Genomic DNA, 19,805 nt, shown 5'->3' on the forward strand with positions numbered 1-19,805 from the left:
ACACACACACACACACACACACACACACACACACACACACACACACATTTTATATTAGTAATAGCTTGTTTCTCAAAACACTCTTACTCTAGAAAGGAAAAAAAAAAACAGCTTTTAATGGTATCCATGTTCTTTTATGAGATTAATATTTTAGTTACCCTTTTATATACTTACTAGGCCATTGTTCTGATCTCTGGGCAAACTCGTTTTTACTGATGAACGTGAGATGAGATGTTGGGAACTGCCAGGGTAATACCTTGGCGTGTAAAGGTATGGGGCAAAGAATGGCTATGGAAAAACACGTAACAAAAAAAGGGCATGAACAATTACAGAAATCAAAGTGTAATGAGATTTATCAAGTGAAACTAACCAACACAACTCCAAAATTCAAAAGCAAGTGACAAAACAAAAGCTTCCTTCACACTCTGTAAGATCCAAACCTAGAGTTAAGATAAAGATTCACACCCTCGTTCATTTGATATAAGCTTAAAATCACAACTGAAGTTTTGTACCTTGTGTCTTAACAGAAACATTTTTCCTTATATTTAGTATCTTAACATGTTTGCTGAACATGGTTTAGATGTATTAACTTCCAAATTCTATTTAAAGCAGACTACAATTTATTAGAAAATTCTGCCTTACATAAAAAAAAAAAAAAAAAAAAAAAAAAGAGTTAAGTTCTATAAGACCCAAAGCCTCCCTGGTCAAGTGCGGACAACCAGCAGTGCTTCCAAGGACAGCCTCCCGGGGGGCCTGGAGCTCAGCTGCATCACAGCACGCCGGAGTGTGCGCCACACTGGAACATGGGAACCTACTTTCTTCACAAAACTTCTGCATTTACTTGTAGCCAGACCCACATATCAGATTATCTGAACTAGAAACGTAATGGTCAGAGTTCATTAGGCTTCGCTGCACTGAGGTGGCCACATCTTTCTTCTTTGCTCTTCACAGTTTAAGACGCTTACTATGCCTTTTAATGGTATGACTAATACCATTAAATAATACCAGAAACACTAAACCTAAAAACAAGAGAAATTTTAATGTCTTAAAATAATTAAAATACTTAAAAAGCAGATTTCATTATTGTTCTTAAAATAAGTTAATATAAGACGCCAGCCTAAATGGTTTCATAACTATTTTTTTCAAACAAACTTATTTTCGCACCTTTAATTAGTATTAATTGAGCTGTCTTATGTAAAATTACAGCAGATTTTAAGACTGGTGACTACAGATCTGTGTTCTGCACCACCTACCACACAGTCAATTTATACAGAGAACGAACATTCTCATAAATGCTGTTGGCTCCTCCTATGTTGGCTCACCTTGTCCATATAGAAAAATAGAATCACATTTCTAAGGCTCTACGAACAGCAAATCAAATTAAATTTAAATTCTACAATTCCTTCTTTGCCACGTTTACTTCAAACTCTTTCTTCCCAGCTCATGTGAAATAAAGTGATGCAGTCAGTTTTCTTGTATAGATAATAGCTCCTGTATTTTCCTGAATTTAGACTAACCAGGGAGAAAAAAAGGATTAAAACTTACAATGGATTTAAGAGTATAATTGCACAAAGCATAATACAGTTCATGATCCATTTTCCTAGGGAAACTATTAGTGTCATTGCATGATTAGGGTCGTTAAGGTGAAAACAGACCTCGGATCAACTACATCCAACATGGTTTGGGTTCTACTGGTAACTGTGCTTTCTTTTTTTTAGTTAGGAAATTCTGTATTAAGCAGAGAATTACATATGATTCAAGGTACTTGAAATAAAAATGGCTTATGTGGTATTAACCGGCAATAACATTGATCCTTCAAGCAGTATGCTCCCATTATTATCTCACATATGTCTAAGAACCATGAATGACTCTGGGAATGTATGGCTGTTATAAATGCCAATATATGCTACACAAAATATACCAAAGGAGCCTTTGCTGCACTCATAGTATTTCCTTTCTTACCATGAAAATAAATAAAAACCGATATTCTTGTATTCAGACTCTTTAGAACTCTGGGACCTGCTAAAATCCAAGACTTAGATTTTAAAAAATTATACGCTTGTACATTTAAGCCTCACACTTTCCTGTTTTAAAGGCAACTTATAGTTCCAAACCAGTAACAGAATGCACAGGGAGAGAAGCCCTGGTGCCCCAGAAGGGACACTCTAAAGCAATGGCGCTGCCCCTTACCCTGTTGTAGAAGGGGTGCTGGGGGCCGGACATGCCGCTGTAATAGCTGCTGTGGGGCTGCGGGGACAGAACTCCACTTGGGAAGGGCCCGTTGAAGGACGCTGATGAGGAGCAGACAGATGCAGGCTGACTGTACGCAGAAGGCGCCCGAGGAGGGGCTTCATGCAGAGGGAGCGGGGGATACGCAAGGCCTCCTATGTTGATCTGCTCTCTTGCAGCTCGAACATCTGAAAATTCCATCACAACCCAAAAGGCAAAAGAGAACAGGATACTAGTGATGAGTCCTGTCACCAGCTACTAAAGAACATACTTTCACCACTGCCCATGACTCCAGCTGGGTTTAAATGAGTTGAAGAGAAATCTTCAATAGTCCACAGACTTTAAGTGGGGAAAAAAATAAAAAGTCCAATTGTTGTACATAAAAAGTTCTTTTTCCTTCACCGTTGGAGAAGTTACCCACTTGGATTCTTTCTTCAGTTACCAAACACTGTAATTTTTACTCTTTAAAGATCTATTTGTGATATGCTAACAAAAGACTCAAATTTGTCTAATATGTACAATGTAAGCTAAATTGTGAGCCTACAAACTGAGACACACCAACCTCTCAACACACAGCACACAGACACAAAAGCATCAGCCTTTGAGTAAGTACTGAGAGAATTTGGGATTTTTTTGATTGTCACATAAGAGCTATATATTTATGGCACAATATGCTTCTCACACACACATACAAACACAAATATGTATTGCATAATGTTCAAACAGGAATGTATATTTATCACCTCAAACACTCTTCATTTTTCTGTAATCAGACCATTTGAAATGGCTTTTTCTGGATATTTTGAAACACTCATTAAATCATAGTTAACTATAGTCACCCTATTGTGTAAAGAGAGTCAGAAATTATTCCCCCTACCCAACTATACCTCTGTGCCCACTAACTAGTCTTGTCTCATCGTCCCGTGTACTCCCCATCCCAGGCTCCAGTTAGTCCTGCTCTACTCTCCCTTAGATTTCACACATGGCTGAGAACATAGTGTTTGTTTGTGAAGTTCACTTCCAGGACTATTTCAATTTCTAGGACTAGCTGAAGGTGATCCCTCAGTAACTCCCAGAAAGCTTAATTATGGTCTATGAGCAACATCACATGAAACCTTTGCATTGCAACACAGCTGTGTGTGCTTCAGAGCACACCGGTCTCTCAATTGCCTCTCTGAAACCAGACTGTAAACTGGACCTGGCAGTTATGGGCTCTAAAAGTAGAATGCAAAACAAAACAAAAAACACAAGTTTTAGGCCAGTCTGGGCAATTTACTGAGATCCTGCCTCAAAATAAATGCAAAAAGGAGTGAGGACATATTCAGTGACAGGGTGCTTGCCTAGCATGCCCAAGGCCCTGGGTTCTACCCCCAGCACTGCCATAAAGTAAATTAAACCTTAATAGTACTATCTTCACATCTCAGATAATAAATTAGGTTAAAAACCTAAAATGAAGGTAAAGATTTTGTTTTCTGCTCAACATAGAGGTCCTGATTAAGAACAGATGATTACAGCATGTGTCATTGAAAGTCCTGACTGTATGCAGAAAATGCAAGTTCAGTGCTCCAAAGGGAGAGGTTGGTGAACAAAGAAGAGAGCACAGTGAAGTAAACAGGGAACATCTTAACGCTCTAAGGCATCAACATCCTCAGCCTTTACTCTCATTAGTTCCTCTGTGGAATGCTTGGTTAAATTTCTTAACTTCTCATAAAACAAGATACATTTAGACACCTAAGTCAGAAACAGAAAATTCTGCGTGGCATGGTAGCACATGCCTGTAATCCCAGCACTTCAGAGGCCAGGGCAGAAAGACTGCAGTGACTCTGGGTCCAACGAGTGCTCCACAGTGAGACCTCAACTCAACAACAAAAGCAGAACCAACAGACAAAAAGGACGGGAGAGAAAAGAAACGTGGAGAAATCTGAGGACATTAAAGAATAAGCTCTACTGCAGTACCCACCGGCAATGATCTCCCGTAGTTTGGGATCCAGGTTCACCGTGCACGGCAAAAAGGTCTTTACATCTCGAGCCACAAGAACTGGGGTCCTTGAAGACAGAAACACTTCAAAATTTCTTATATCTCCATCAATTTCAAGCAGTGGTTCAACATCTTTAGTTGTTGGAATATTCTTTGATATTCTTCAGAAAGAAAGAGATGAAAACACCATTAATGCTGTTATCAGAGTCAAATTCTGTTTTTTAAAACTTGTTGCTTCTGTCCACAAAGAGAAAAATACTGTTAGGATAAGAAATCTAACAGAGAAAAAAAATAATAAAACAGTTCCAACATGGCTAAGCTGACAGGGAGAAAGGGAGAACTTCAGAGATTCTGGCCAGGATCAAGCTGTGGACAGGGAGACAAAGAAGAAGAGGTAGAGCAGGTCCACCCCAGCCGGCTGCTCGCTCTCACTGCCAGTGAAATGGGCTAAAAGGTGCCGGTGGGAACTGCGGGCCCTAGAAAGACTAGCAGATGCCCATAGCACACAATGAGTGAGAGCCTGGTTCTGAGACCTGGGCTTTTTCAATGTGACAGTGTGGCTCTTTCTTTTGCAGGAAAAAAAACAACAACAATAAAAACAACCACTTAAAATAAAACACACATACTAAAAAAAGTGTCAGCATAGGTTTGTTTTTTTCTTCTCTACAAAGGCTAATTTCTACCGTAAAAGTAAGATATGCCTATTGTATAATAGATATGACAAAAACACAGGAAGTAGTCTGGAAATAATATGATTTAACTGATCAAATATAGTAATTGCTAATATAATGTACTCTTTTATTATGTGTCCCTTTTTTTGCATAGTGGAATTCAAACAATAAACAATTTGGATCAATCAGAAATTCTTAAATGTAAAAATAAGTGATTTTTTAAAAAATTATTTATATTTTTATAAATTACAGTTTATTCACTTTGTATCCCAGCTGTAGCCCCCTCCCTCATCCCCCTCCCAATTCCACCCTCTCTCCTTCATTTCCTCCCATGCCCCTCCCCAAGTCCACTGATAGTGGAGGTCCTCCTCCCCCCCTTCCCTCTGACCCTAGTCTCATCAGGACTGGCTACATTGTTTTCCTCTGTGGCCTGGTACAGCTGCTCCCCCATAAGGGGAAGGTGATCAAAGAGCCAGCCACTGAGTTCACATCAGAGACAGTCCCTGTTCCCGTTACTGGGGAACCCACTTGGACACTAAGCTGCCATGGGCTACATCTGTGCAGGGGTTCTAGGTTATCTCCATGCAGGGTCCTTGGTTGGAGTATCAGTCTCAGAAAAGATCCCTATGCCCAGAATTTTTTGATCTGTTGTTCTCCTTGTGGAGCTCCTGTCCCCTCCAGGTCTTCCTATCTTCCCCTTCTTTCATAAGATTCCCTGAACTCTGCCCAAAGTTTGGCTATGAGTCTCAGCATCTCCTTCGATACCTTGCTGGTTAGAGCCTTTCAACGGCCCTCTGTGGCAGGCTCCTGTCCTGTTGCCTCTTTTCTCCCTCTTCCAATGTCCATCACCTTTGGCCTTTCTGCAGGAGGATTGATCATCTTACTCAGGATCCTCCTCCTTGCTTAGCTTCTTTAGGTGTACAGATTTTAGTATGTTTATCCTATATTAAATGTCTAATATCCAATTATAAGTGCGTATATACCATGTGTCCTTCTGCTTCTAGGATAACTCACTCAGCCTACAGATTGGGAAAGGCTCTTCACCAACCCTATATCTGACAGAGGGCTAATATCCAGAATATATAAAGAACTCAAGAAGTTAAACAGCAAAAAATCAAGTAACCCAATTAAAAAAATGGGGTACAGAGCTAAACAGAGAATTCTCAATAGAGGAATATCAAATGGCAGAGAAACAAAGAAATGCTCAACACACCTAGTCATAAGAGAAATGCAAATCAAAACGACCCTGAGATTTCCCCTTATACCTATCAGAATGGCTACAATCAAAAACTCAAGTGAGAACACATGCTGGAGAGGATGTGGAGAAAGGAGAATCCTCCTCCACTGCTGGTGGGAATGTAAACTTGTACAACCACTTTGGAAATCAATCTGGTGCTTTCTCAGACTATTAGGAATAGCACTTCCTCAAGATCCAGCTATAGCACTCCTAGGCATATACCCAAAACATGCTCAAAGTACACAACAAGGACATTTGCACAACCATGTTTGTAGCAGCTTTATTCATATTAGCTGGAAGCTGGAAACAACCCAGATGCCCCTCAGTTGAGGAATGGATACAGAAATTGTGGTACATTTACACAATGGAATACTACTCAGCAATTAAAAACAGAAAATCATGAAATTTGCAGGCAAATGGTGAGAACTAGAAAAATAAGTGATTTTTAGACATTAAAAACATTTAACAGATACTGTTACAATAATCAATATAAAATTTTCTTGAAGAAAAATGGCTAAAATGTTCAAATTCTGCCTGGTTCTCCCTACTAAAACACCATGTAGTAAACGGATCTGAGGCACATGAGAGAATGCTGCAGAGATAACGGGGTGAAAAGTACAGTGGAGTTCAATGAGTAGGCAGGAAACCTGGAAGTAACCCCAGCGTCCACTGATGGGATGTGAGGCCACATCATAGAATACAGCATGGCAGTAAAAGGATGACAGGGACAAATCTCATGGTCAATTATGTTAAGAGTCCAGCCAATGTGCAGGAAGCAGATCACAGTTTCTGTGAAGCATAGGGAGGTGGGAGGAGGGTGACAGAGGATTACAGAGAATCAGGAAGGAACTGCCTAGACAAGGGGCACATTCACCTTTCTGCCTGTGAGGACAATTCCGTGGGTATATGCAAATATCAAACGTGAAATTGCACAGCCTCAGCACAGTCATTTACTTCTGTTAACTTCACCTCTCCGAGCACTTCTAAAGTCCTGGCGCGCGCTCTCTCCACAGCACTTGCCAATTACTTAAGAGCATGTGCTCTTAGGCTGCACTAGGGCTCCATTTTAGGGAGAGAACATTTTCCTGTTCTTCCCAAGTGAGATGGAACCCTACTCTAAGATTAGCAACAGCTGCATCTTTTCTTTGGGATCAGCACTTTATTGCTGAGACCCAGCACTTGGCTGGTAGCCAGATATTAAAAGTCATCCGAGGGAAAATCCAGAGAACAAAATTAGCAAACAAGGAAAGAATGGGTGCTGGTGAGAAAACAAGGCAAGCAATTCTATCTTGTGGATTTCACAAAGTCCTGCTACAAAGACTCACACATGTGCAAGGCAAAAAGCTCTCTAAAATACCATTACTTTCAATAAGGTAAAACGGCCCTCAAACTGATTACTAGATACATTTAGAGTGTAATGAAAACCTGGAAAATGATCACATGGTATCATTTGCTAAGGTGAAAAAATATTAGAAATGAAAGAGTTAAAAAGGTAGTTCGTTTATTTCAGGCGTTTAACACAAAAAAAAGAGAGGCCAGAAAGATTTAGCTAAAAACACACAGCTGACAAGTCACATGAAACAAATTAACCGAACCCTAATGCCAGCATTGCTTTCAGCCTGAATGCGAACAGTGTTCTCAGCGCGGTGAACAATGCTGCTGTTCACAAGCCAAACGTCTACTGCTGCTTTCCAGATTGAAGTCTCTATTCTAACCTTTTGAGCTCAATGCATTAAGCCCTTCTGCTAAAAGAGACATTTATGTAAATGATAATCTTTTGGCAGTGGGCCATCAAAATCATATGGGCCTTTATTTTTCAGATATTTTTTCTAAAGGTTAGCATTTAAAGAATTTAAATAACTTCACTTTTCAATTAAGAGTGAATTTAAAATTTCAGCACTATGAATCATGTGAACTAAAGTTGCCAGCAGTTAAATGGCCCATAGAAAGCATTTTTACAATCTCAGGCATCAATGAGCTCCCAGGAAGTTTAAGTGTAGTTTCTTTTGATGCCATTGATCGAACAGCACTTGCTAATGCCAACATCCATGTAAGTTAAAGCATTCTGATTACAAATGACAGTGTTTTATAGAAGATACATATTAATTACTTGGCAGAAATTACATAAGCCATTCGTGTCACTTCCATTCAAAGCAAGGCTCAAAATTACACGGAAAAATTTCTATCTTAAAGTATAAGCAGATCCATAATGTCTAACTTATGAAGAAAGCATCATATTTTTGAAGCTAGTCATCTAATAATGTAATGATTTAATAAGGGATTAAATTTAAGATTTACCACCCCCAATTGTCATTCACTGATGAGCAAACCAGGGCTTCATGTATGCCAGGCAATCCAATTGTCGTCATAAAACTCTCATTTGTCTTGGAACTGTATTACACCTGAGACAAGTTTAACTTCTAGAAGACCCTCCCAGTAATACACAGACAAAAACGTCAGGGCTAGGGATGTAGTTTAGTGGAAGGGCACTTGCTTAGCATCCACATGGCCCTGTGTTCAATCACTAACAATAAAAACAAAACAAAACCCCACCCAACTACATTGCCACAGTCAGAAACACAAGATATCACCAACTCATTTTTTACATAATTTTAAATTATGTAATAAGTGTGTATGCCTGAGTGTGGATATATGCACACATGAGTGCAAAAAACCGTGGACGCCGGAGACCCTGGATTCCCTGAAACTAGAGCAACAAGTTTATGAGCTGCCGTATGAGTACTAGGAACCACACCTGAATCCTCTGGAAGGTCGGCAAGTGCTATTAACTGCTGAGTCATCTCTGTAGCCCCATAAAACTCATTTTTTATGACCACTAATATCTGTGGAAAGACAACCAAACCCTAGACACTCTCTTCTCCTGTCTTCACCATTTAATTCTCAGTCATCCTTCATATTCAGCACAATTCTCCTACTTATAGAAAAGGCTACCTTAAGGGTAGCTCATATTCCTCTATGATGATAGACCCAAAGCTTTCCTGCATGCCATATGTCCATCTACTAGTGGAAGTATCTCCTTACACACCTTATCCCCACTCCAAGTTGTCATTTCCTGCATTGTTGAGGTTATCTCTAGTGCCTAGCATACAATACTGTCATAGCATAGTAGCTCAAACTTTTCAGGTGAATAGAGACAGATATAGACAAACACACACATACAGACACAGACACACAGAGATACACACACACACTCTCTCTCTCTCTCTCTCTCTCTCTTCCTAAAGAATTCTTTCCTTTCAAAATAAAATAGTTAAAATTTTACCCATTCTGATACTGACAACATTTTGTACTTGAAAAAAAAATTAGGTGGAGCATATTGAGCTAATTTTTGTATGCGGTGTTAGGTAAGGGTCCAGTCTCATTCTTTTTGTGCATGTGGGAATGTGTATGTACTGTCCAAAAACCATCTGTTGAACAGGCATACTTTCCCTGCTCAACAGACTTGGCATTCTTTCAGGACCCTAGGTAGCCATATTTGTCTGGGTTTACTTGATTTGCTTGCCCTGTGTGTGCTCGTGATGTCACTGCCACAATGGTCACACTGAGGCCCTGAGGTGAGCTTTGAAATTGAAAAGTGTGGGCCTTTGGATTCTGTTCTGCTTCAAAATTGTTGTCCTTCTTACAAATGAAGGTTATTGGGATTTTCAAAGATTTTTACATTCGTTATGAAGGGAACTTTAGGTAGCCCCAATATCCTAGTCATTTAATTTCCCTGTTTGTGTACACTGAGTTTCTCCCACTTATTTTATCTTCCTTCACCTCTCTCGGCAAGGTTGTGGTTTTCAATGAACAGGTCTTTAACTGCCTTGGTTAAATAAAACACTTATTTTCCTTTCAGATTATCCATACCATGAGTACAGAAACACAAAAGGTCTTTGTATTGATCTGTATCCTAAAAACTATTGGATTTATCAGTTCTAGAAGCTCTCTTGTATAGGATCATAGTATCTCTAATTAGAGATAGTTTTCTAGTTACTATAAATTTGGGTCCTTCTATTTTTCTTGTCAGTCTGGCTAGGATGACAGTTGGTACAATAGAGATGATTTACAGTTCCAACCAAATATTATGTTTTTAATTTATTTACTTATTTATGTGTATGAATGTTTTGCCTGCACGTACGTATGTTCATTATATGCGAGCTTGGTGCAAGGTGTCAGAAGAAGCACCAGATCTCCTGGAACTGGAATTATGCATGGTTATAAACCACCATGCTGGGCACTGAGCCAGGGTCCTCTGCAAGAGCAACAAGTGCTCTTAACCACTGAGACACATCGCCAGCCATTCAAATACTGCTTCTCACCATAAACACTGCAGTCAGTATAAGCCAGCAAGCATGTAACCTAAAACATTTCCTAATGTCAAGTACACCTGACTGTTCCCAAGTGACATGTGAGTGCTTGACTATCTTGTCACCTGGCAAAGGCCACTTGTTTGGTCTGTCAAGTGTATATGCAGGTGAAGGTGCCACCTCTAAGAGGACACCCCTTCTGTCCCCTACCTTGCCTCTGATCCTGGAACGACAGTCTGGTCTCAGCCAGTGTTTTCTGTTGGCTTTCTGAGTGCATGTGGACATAAAACATCTCCAGCATAGCCTGTCCTCCCAAATCCCGGCTTCAGAGCTTAAGTCTGGGTTTGTTGTTTGCTTGTTTTTTTGAGACAGGATTTCTCTTTGTAGCCTTGGCTGGGCTGGAACTAAATATGTAGACCAGGCTGGCCTCAAACTCACAGATATCTGCCGGTCTCTGCCCCCCCCGAGTGCTGGGATTAAAGCTTTGTGCCACCATGCCCAGCTGATTTAAATGTTTTTAAAATGGAAAACATAAAAGAATGCTGCTATGTGTTAGACTTTGGTACACTAAACATCGACACAGAGGGCTCTTCTACCAAGTCATCCTGACTCTACCTGACTTTTATCGGAACATAGACTAAGAATAGAGTGAGGAGAATTCTGAATGCTCTTGAGAAAACTCCAAGAGTCTTGTGACCTCAGAATTGTTCTTGGATTACGATTTCAAGCCCCTCCCAGATGTAGCAGATAAGAGCACGTTCACTTCAGATTACTCATTACAACTGGCTACTGTTAGTTGCCTGTGTGCCTCTACGGAAACACATGCACCTTGCTCTTGTGATTGGATGCTTCACTCATGTGACGTCTCTTACCCCTCAGAATATAAATCGTCTGGTGCTCTGAATAAAGTTGGCTAGTGCATAGGCTTTAGTCTGCCTCATTTATCCACTGCACTCTCTCAGGTCCCTTTAACCGTCTTTAGAACAGTAAACAGTTTCAGACGCTGGGACAAAACATCTCCTCTGCCTCATACACACAAGTATGTTCTTTCACTGTTTCTTAAAATCTAAGCCATTTCTTGTTCACAAAATTCTGTAAAAAAGCACATTGCTACCACAACCTAGGTCAGAGCATATCAATCAAATTAAAAGCTGTTTTGTGGCCTGAGTAACACAATCATGTGAGAGAAGCAGACAAGCTTTGATAATTACACACTACACTGTTGGTGGCTCCCTAAGAAAAAGGATTCCCAATCTTGTAAGTTTTTAGGTAAGATTAACTAAACACTGTATTGTCCTCAAAAAGGAAGTTTAGTAACTGGTGGCATTTGTATCTATTTACAGCAAAGGATTTTCTTGGTATACTATAAAACTAACTAGAGATGCTTAAATGAATCTGAGACTCCAATCTTCATACATAACTCTTCACTTTCATAAATTCTTCAAAACAGCTCATTTTCTAGTTAACTTGCTTCAAATATTTAATTTGGATAGCTTAGCTTTTGTGAACTATTTGATCTAAGAATTCTGTGCAGGAGTCACTTGTCATCTGTTTCACAGTACAGAGGTCAGTGCATCACAGCACAATGCAGCATGGCAGGGAGCAGAAGACAGCAACAGAGGGAACCAAGTGAGACTTTCAATCTAGAATAATGAGACCATTTCAACAAAGAGGTGAAAAGCAAAATAACTCACAGCACACTAAATCTGGGCTCAGTACTGACCACTGAAGAGCTCAGCCTGATCTCTGGCATCAGGAGTCTGTATTTTAAATTGCTCAGATGAAAGTAAATGAGAGAAAAGTTTTAGTCTTTTGAGGCAGCACTGACATCAAAGGTTCCTGCCAACTCATAAGAGATGTCAGGCACAGCAAATGGACACTCTGGTCTACAAAGCCTGGTCTAAAAAGTGAGTCCAGGATAGCCAAAGCTACACAGAGAAAACCTTTCTTGATAAAAAACAAAACTAACTAACTAAATAAATAAATAAAATTACTTATTTATTTACTTATTGGTTTTGTTCCTGTTGTTTTTTGTTGGTGTTTGAGACAGAGTCTCTATGTAGCCCTGGCTATCCTGGAAGTGACTCTGTACAGCAGGCTGTCCTCTCTGATCTGCCTGCCTATGCCTCCCTGGGGTAGGAATTACAAGGGTGGGCCAGCACACCTGGCACATTTAATATGTTTATAACCAAAATCTGTAAGCAGACAAGTCTTTCTTGTTAATATCTAATCTGTTTTTTTTTTTTTCCTCAAAACTGACAGGAGAAAGGTGGCAGATCACTTAGCATATATAACACCTTTCTACCCATCTTCTACATGTGTGCATGCACACACATAGACACATAAGAATTCAACAAAAAAATACTATGTCATATGGATACATAAGCATTTCTATGCCTATGGTTGATTCTCAATAATGATAAATTTTCTGTGATGGGAAGATGGCTTAATCATAAAGTGCTTGTTCACAAAGTGCAGGCATGCTGAGACATTCCTTCTCAGCACTGGGAAGGCAAACACAAGCAGATCCCTGGAGATCACTGGCCAGCCATCCTAGCCTTCTGGGTGAGTTACTGTAAACCAAGCAAGTTTATTTTTCAAAAACACCAACATGGACAATTTCTGAGAAATGACACACAGGGTCAACTTCTGGTCTCCACATGGCACTCCCATACACGAATGAATGAATGAATGAGTGAATGAATGAATGAATGAAAGAAAATTCAACTTTCCATTATACTGTTGCTCCCTAGCCCACCATTTTCCTGCTATGAGTGCAAAAAGCACTTCACTTCATCTCATGGCCAGACGGGCTAGTGAAGTTTCCAGTGAGACAGCCCCATCTTGTGGACTTCCTGATACTGCAGCATGCTTTCCATTCGTGCCTCATCAAAATAAGTTGTTACTGTACATTGGTTTAGTTTTTTTCTTGTATAAAAGCTTTAAAAGTTTATTTGATCTATAAAGCTGTGCCTTAAGACATCTAGCAAATATGGGTCATTCAATAGAGTTGTTGAAAAACACATAATAACATAATTTTTCCACATGGCAAAATAAATTGTGAATCTGAAATAAATAATTTTTTTTGCACATTAAATGTATTTCCACACATTAAAACGTATTTCAGAAAAGCCTACTTTTCTGTTTGTATCCAGCAGTCTTGGTTAATATACTTCGGTTTCATGTTGGCGTTATTAACACAAGATTTTGGAGCATTTACGATTACTTCTTAGTTTCTACCAGCAAAAAAAAAAAAAAACAAACAAAAAAACGACTGTGATACTATCAACATAAACTCTGAGAAAACACTTTTAAAATCAACTTTGTCCTACCAGAAGCAAAACAAGATCTAGAGGAACAGCTCAGCGGTACAGTGTACACAACAGGCCCTAGAAGTCTGATCCTCAGTCCTGCCTCTCTGTCTCTCTACCTGCCTCTCTCTCTCTCTCAGCAAACAAAAAGCTAGAGAAAAAACTGCTTAGAAAAAAACAACCACTTGATAAACATAAAAGTGTAAAAGCTTAAGTAAAGCACTGTAGAACAAAATCCTGATGCTTTCCACATCTGACCTATTACAGCTACCAGACACAATCAGACCTGAGTATTTATGTAGTTTGTGAAAGTCTGCATTTTTAATAGAAAAGATAAAATTTAATGTTCTAGAAAGTGTGAACCTGGGTGTCATTCTTACTAATACATATTCTCAATATTCATATACATATCACTAAAAACTGTTTTTCCATCTCAGGTCCACAGCTTATCTTCCGCAACTCCAGAAGACTGTCCACAAACAGGCTGGAGAAACTCCAGATGGAACTCAAGAGATCAAAACTCCTGCTCTCTGCTTCCCTTGGTTATGCTGGGATGCTGGGCAAAGTGCCAGTCCACTGGATGCCACCTACCGAGGGCAGCTCATACACTATGGTAGGTAGTGCTTTCCTTAGCATGCACCCAGCATAGGTCTAACCATAACAACTGTTTAATGACCTAACAGAACCAAAATGATTAGCATAACAAGATGGAGTCGTCTAAGTCATCCATGGCCTTCATTTACTTTGCTTACTTATTACTTTTTAGTGTTTACCACAAGGTTTTGTTATATAGACCAGGCTGGCTTTGAACGCATAGCAATCCTTCTGCCTCTACCTCCTGAGTGCTGGGATTACAAGCCTGTGTCATCATACCTAGCTACAGTGTGTCTAATGACACTGGTGATCATCTGTAAGAAAAGACTGTATTGGGAAAGACTTGTCTCAAAGAATCAGTGTGCAAAAGTCTACAGCCTACCACTTCCAAAGGTTTACAAACATCAGAACCTAGAAACATAGACTTGGTTACAGGCTACAGAAGCGCTGCTGTGATTTTAGCATTGGCTGCCAAAAGGGGGGAGCCATCAAATTTTAGGTGAAGTATGCAGTCACCAGTCATGGTAGGCTTCAACCTTACAATAAGGTTGTATTGTATGTACGCCTTCATAACAATGAAAGAAATGTTTTCCCTGCATTCAGAACCAATGAAACATCTGGAGGATCCCATCTTTAAGATAAAGCAGAGCTTTCCCATCCACCACCTTTGGGAAACCACACCTTTCTCAATCCAAATGCACCATCATATTTCCTTACTCTTTCAGAAACACGCCAAGATACTCTGTATCTTGCATGTGTGTGAAAATGGATTCAGCAATATGTAAGGAAGTTATAATCTCTGGAGTTTACCATCTTATGGAAGAAACAAACACTAAACAAAGAGCAAAGCAAACCTTGACGAGTAAATCCTATGGTGGAGCTCTAAAGGAGCACAGCAGCGATGGAATGAGAAGCCTGAAACAGGGTGCCTGGTTTATATTACAGGCTTCTTGGACTAGCCACACTTAAGAGACCAGAAGAATGGGGTAGGATACAGGGCCAGCTGGGCCAGAAAAAGAGCAAGTGAGAAAGTGTAAGGTCAAGGTGAGACAGCAGAGGGGCTGGAGGCCAGGCTGGCGATGCTTCAACTCCAGTACAAACCCGACTCCCACAGATAATTTTGACCAATTATTTTCCCTTACCCTTAGTGCCCACTGTGTTACTAAAAGTCTATGACTTCTTAATTTTTTCATTTATTTCTTTACTTGCTTTTATGAGGATGGGTGTTTTGCCTGCATGTATGTCTGTGAGCCTGGTGCTTGGAAAGGCCAGAAGAGGCCACTGGATCTCCTGGGCCTGGAACTACAAACAGTTGTGAGCCTCCAAAGGAAGCGAGCCCAGGTCTTCTGGGAGAGCAGCAGGTGTTCTTGTCGAGCTCTCTTTAGCACCAAAAATCCATGTTTTGATTACACATAAATCAATTCACTATTGCTCCAAAAGCAACCCACTAATTGTTCTACTACTATGTGACTGCTGGCAGTCTTCAGTAATACAGAGATCCAATTTCCTAATAGAATCCTACTTGGCTGCCTCTGTCACCACTTTCAAGTCTTTGCTCAGTTCTTCTCACTGAGGACTGCCATGTCCTGACTCGTTTATTTTATGCACAGCCAGCTGTACCCCTTACCTCCTCAGTGTTCTCTTTTCATTCTTCCCATGGGGCTTGTTGTTAATCAGAAGCTTATATTTTCTTATGTACAGAACTGCTAGAGACAGGGACCTCTGTCAGCTTTGTACATATATCTTACAGTAGGGTCTGGCCATAACAGGCTCTCATGAACTACTGCCCAGCAGTGAATCCTTTGTGAGTTCAAAGCCAGTCTGGTCACACAGTGAGTTCCAGGCCAGCCAGTGAGGCCCTGTCTCAGAACAAAAGAAAACAGTAACAAAGAACAATTTCTGAAATAACAAAATAAAATTTAAGATTTGTTTCCAATAATTTCTCTTATATCCTTGGATTGGCTACAAATCTGGTAGCAATGACAGACAAATCAGCAGCAAAACACATTCACAGATAAGTCAAGAATGGTCCAACCTGCCTACTTAATCTCTTTCAACTTTTTTTTTTTTCTCCAAACAATGACAGTAGATATGTTTTCCAAGTACATCAAAAATAAACTTTAAAAATCCTGCCAGGGTGGAGAGAGATCAACAGTTAAGAGCACTGGCTGTTCTTCCAGAAAACCTGGATTTGACTCCCAGTAGCTTACAACCATCTGTAATTCCAGTTCCAAAGGATTCTGTCTTCTGAGGACACTGCATGCATATGGTACACAGACCTACACACGTAGACAAAGCACCCAAATACATAAAAGAAAATGAATATTTTACAAATTCTGCCTTATACTTTTTTTTTTTTCAAGACAAGATTTCTCTGTGTAGCCCTGGCTGTCTTGGACTCACTTTGTAGACCAGGCTGGACTTGAACTCACAGAGATCTGCCTGCCTCTGCCTCCCTGAATGCTGGGATTACAGATGTGAGGCACCAAGCCTAGCTCTTCACTTTCATTTATCTTTAAAAGTCTGAATTTAACAGCCAGGCAGTGGTAACACATGCCTTTAATCCCAGCACTCAGGAGGCAAAGACAGGTGGATCCCTGAGTTCATGGACAGCCTGGTCTACAGAGTTCTGGAACAGCCAGGGCTACACAGAGAAATTCTGCCTTGAAAAACCAACCAACCAACCAACCAAATAATAATAATCATAATAATAATAATAATCATCATCATCATCATCATCATCATCATCATCATCATCTGGATTTACCAATTAACTTCTATGAAGAATAAAAATATAAATGAACAATGTAAAAATCAGAAATTCACATGTAACTGTCAATAGTCTACCAGACTGTGCAGTTTCCAGGCTCACTATTTTTTATTTTTTATTTTCTTTTTTTTCCTTCCTTTCTTTCTTTCTTTCTTTCTTTCTTTCTCTCTCTCTCTCTCTCTCTCTCTCTCTCTCTCTCTCTCTCTCTTTTTGTTGTTGTTTGAGACAGGGTTTCTCTATGTAGCTTTGGCTGTCCTGGAACTCACTCTGTAGACCAGGCTGTCCTCAAATCAGAAACCCACCTTCCTCTGCCTCCCGAGTGCTGGGATTAAAAATGTGAGCCACCATCCCTAGCTTAACTTTTCATATTAAATGTATCCACCCATTCATGCTACTTATTTTATCTAAAGTATGGCTTCTGTTACAGTCACAGAATCTTCATTCCAATGTAAGCCTATTTAGTTTTCTCTCTCATATGAAAAAAATTAACATGATTTTTGCAAAGAACTATATCAATCTCTTTCACAGACAAAGATACTAATAAATAGTTAACCTCTGAATTCTGAAATGTGTGTTGGGAATATCCACAGCATATGCTTATGGAAATAATTATACACAAGGTAACAATTTAATGAATTTTGAATGATGGTATTATCAAAATCTCTAAGAAGTACAACCAGAAAGAATATAGACTCTTAGCTGTGTACAGTGGCACATGCTTGTGATCCCCAGCACTTGGGAGGCAGAGGAAAGCAGATCTCTAAGAATTAGGCCAGCCTGGTCTACAAAGGAAGTCCAGAACAGTCAAGGCTACACAGAGAAACCCTATCTCAAAAAACCCTATCTATTTATATCTATATCTCTCTATATATATTCTTAGTTAGATTCAAAACTATACATAAAAACACCAGCATGCATGAAATAATATTTTGAATAGATATTCCTAGGATCTTCAGTTTAAGACAGAAAATAAGTATGAGTACAAAACACATACTTTGTATAACATACTTTGTACTCAAAGTCATAATTTAAGGAAAATAACAAATAAAAGAAAAAGGCTTGCATAATTCATCCAGGTGTTAATAGGTAAAAACAGAGATGAAGGAAACTGGTAAGCTCTAAGAGAAACTAGAGATGATAGATGTAATTAATTAGGCTTTTAAAAGCTCTGGTTGAATATCAGAAAGGAATATAAGTTACAATATTCACTAAAATATGACTGAAAAACTTAACAATATCAGATAGATCCACAAGATCATATATTAATGTCCAAGGTTACTCAGTTAACAGTGGTTTCTATGAGATGGGAAATGGCCATCATTCTTAAACTCCCTCAAAACTGGTTCAATTCAATTTTAAAAATCTAAGATTATCAAAAAAATGCTTCCTCTCACACAAAGTTCTGCCAACCACATCGTCTTGAGAAAAAAAAGATTGCCTAAGCAGGGTCAAAACAAAAATTTTAAATATTACCTTCATGAAAACTATTTAAATTGATCTTTTAAAAGCCTCTATCATTGCTTTAAGTGTCTAAAATACCAGAAATAAACTTTTATACTAAAATATTTCAATTGTCTAAAATGCTGCAAGAGAACGTAGACAGAAAATCTTTATCTACAGTTTTTATTTAACTCTCTTTCTTCTCACTAAATGTATGTTAACAAAAAACCCTCAAATGATCTAGACAAAAGCTTTTAGCTCAACACATAATTGCAAGAAAATTACAATAATTGTACCAATTAAAATAATCTTGAATGAACAGTATGTCATCTTAATGTTCCGATGGTTTATAGAGGGATCTACTTAATTAGCTGAAATTGCTTTCCAGTGTTAGTATCAAATGTCATTTGTTAAAAGTTGAACAATTTAGAAAATAATTTAACAAAGCAATTTTACCAAACACCAAGAACCAACATTTTCTTTTTCAGCTGAATAAAGCAAGCAGATGTGTCATCAAATTGCTATAAAAATAAATGAAGCTTTTTATGGATTAAAAAATAAATTTTACTACTAGCGTTAAAAATACTATTTTTCTGATTGTTTTCACCAAATCAGATTTCTTTAATAAAATAAATGAATATCAATTATATACTGCTTGCCTTTTGTCGGCTGTAAATAAAACTTTTTTATTATTCAAATGACAAGCACCGACAAACACATTGGGTAAGTAGAAACAGACATCTAAATTGCTAGAACATCTTCCAATAGATGGCTTTTCAATAAGTGGAGCAAACTGTCTTTCTACAGTTGTTCATTGCAAATTATTTTACTTAATTACTTTAAGTAAACTTCCTTATGAATTTTCAGATTGTCTTCTACATTATCTTTTTCTCTTTGTTGGCTAACTACAGACACTCTCTGTAAGTATTTATAGACACATAAGTCGTATTTAAAAAGAAAAGCATCTCAGCATCACCCTAAATCCAGTCTACTCTCAGATGGCAAGACCATCAGGGGCTGAGCTCTACAGTAACAGGTTGGTTAAATCATAGAAGAAAGTTGGCATCATCTCATTTTACCTCTAATATATATTATTCTATACTGAAGTGATCAAAATAAAATATTCTCCTAGAAACATTTACTCCAATTTATATTCATTATATCATTAAAAAAGCACTTCCCAGTTCCCAAATAATTCTTTCACAATATTCTATTCCCCTCCCTTTTTTTTTTTTTTTTTTTTTTTTTTTTTTTTTTTTTTTTTT

The 19,805-nt window shown here is 38.7% G+C and overlaps 1 protein-coding gene across 7 annotated transcripts in view; it reads right to left on the reverse strand.

Moving 5' to 3' along the window:
- The window catches only part of Kidins220 (kinase D interacting substrate 220), a 94,544-nt gene that overhangs the window by 23,126 nt on the left and 51,613 nt on the right, over positions 1-19,805 (reverse strand). For 5 of the 7 annotated variants that reach the window (XM_055625188.1, XM_055625194.1, XM_055625158.1 and 2 more), the window contains exons 23-25: positions 4,190-4,368; positions 2,191-2,417; positions 175-288 (exon numbers count right to left, since the gene is read on the reverse strand). In XM_055625188.1, coding sequence (XP_055481163.1) covers positions 175-288; positions 2,191-2,417; positions 4,190-4,368 — 520 coding nt within the window. The remainder of the gene's footprint in view (positions 1-174; positions 289-2,190; positions 2,418-4,189; positions 4,369-19,805) is intronic. The other 2 variants (XM_055625179.1, XM_055625170.1) reach the window with 1 other exon arrangement.

This window comes from Psammomys obesus, unplaced genomic scaffold (assembly GCF_907164565.1).
Source record: "Psammomys obesus unplaced genomic scaffold, mPsaObe1.curated_primary_1811, whole genome shotgun sequence".
NCBI classification, from domain to species: Eukaryota; Metazoa; Chordata; class Mammalia; order Rodentia; family Muridae; genus Psammomys; species Psammomys obesus.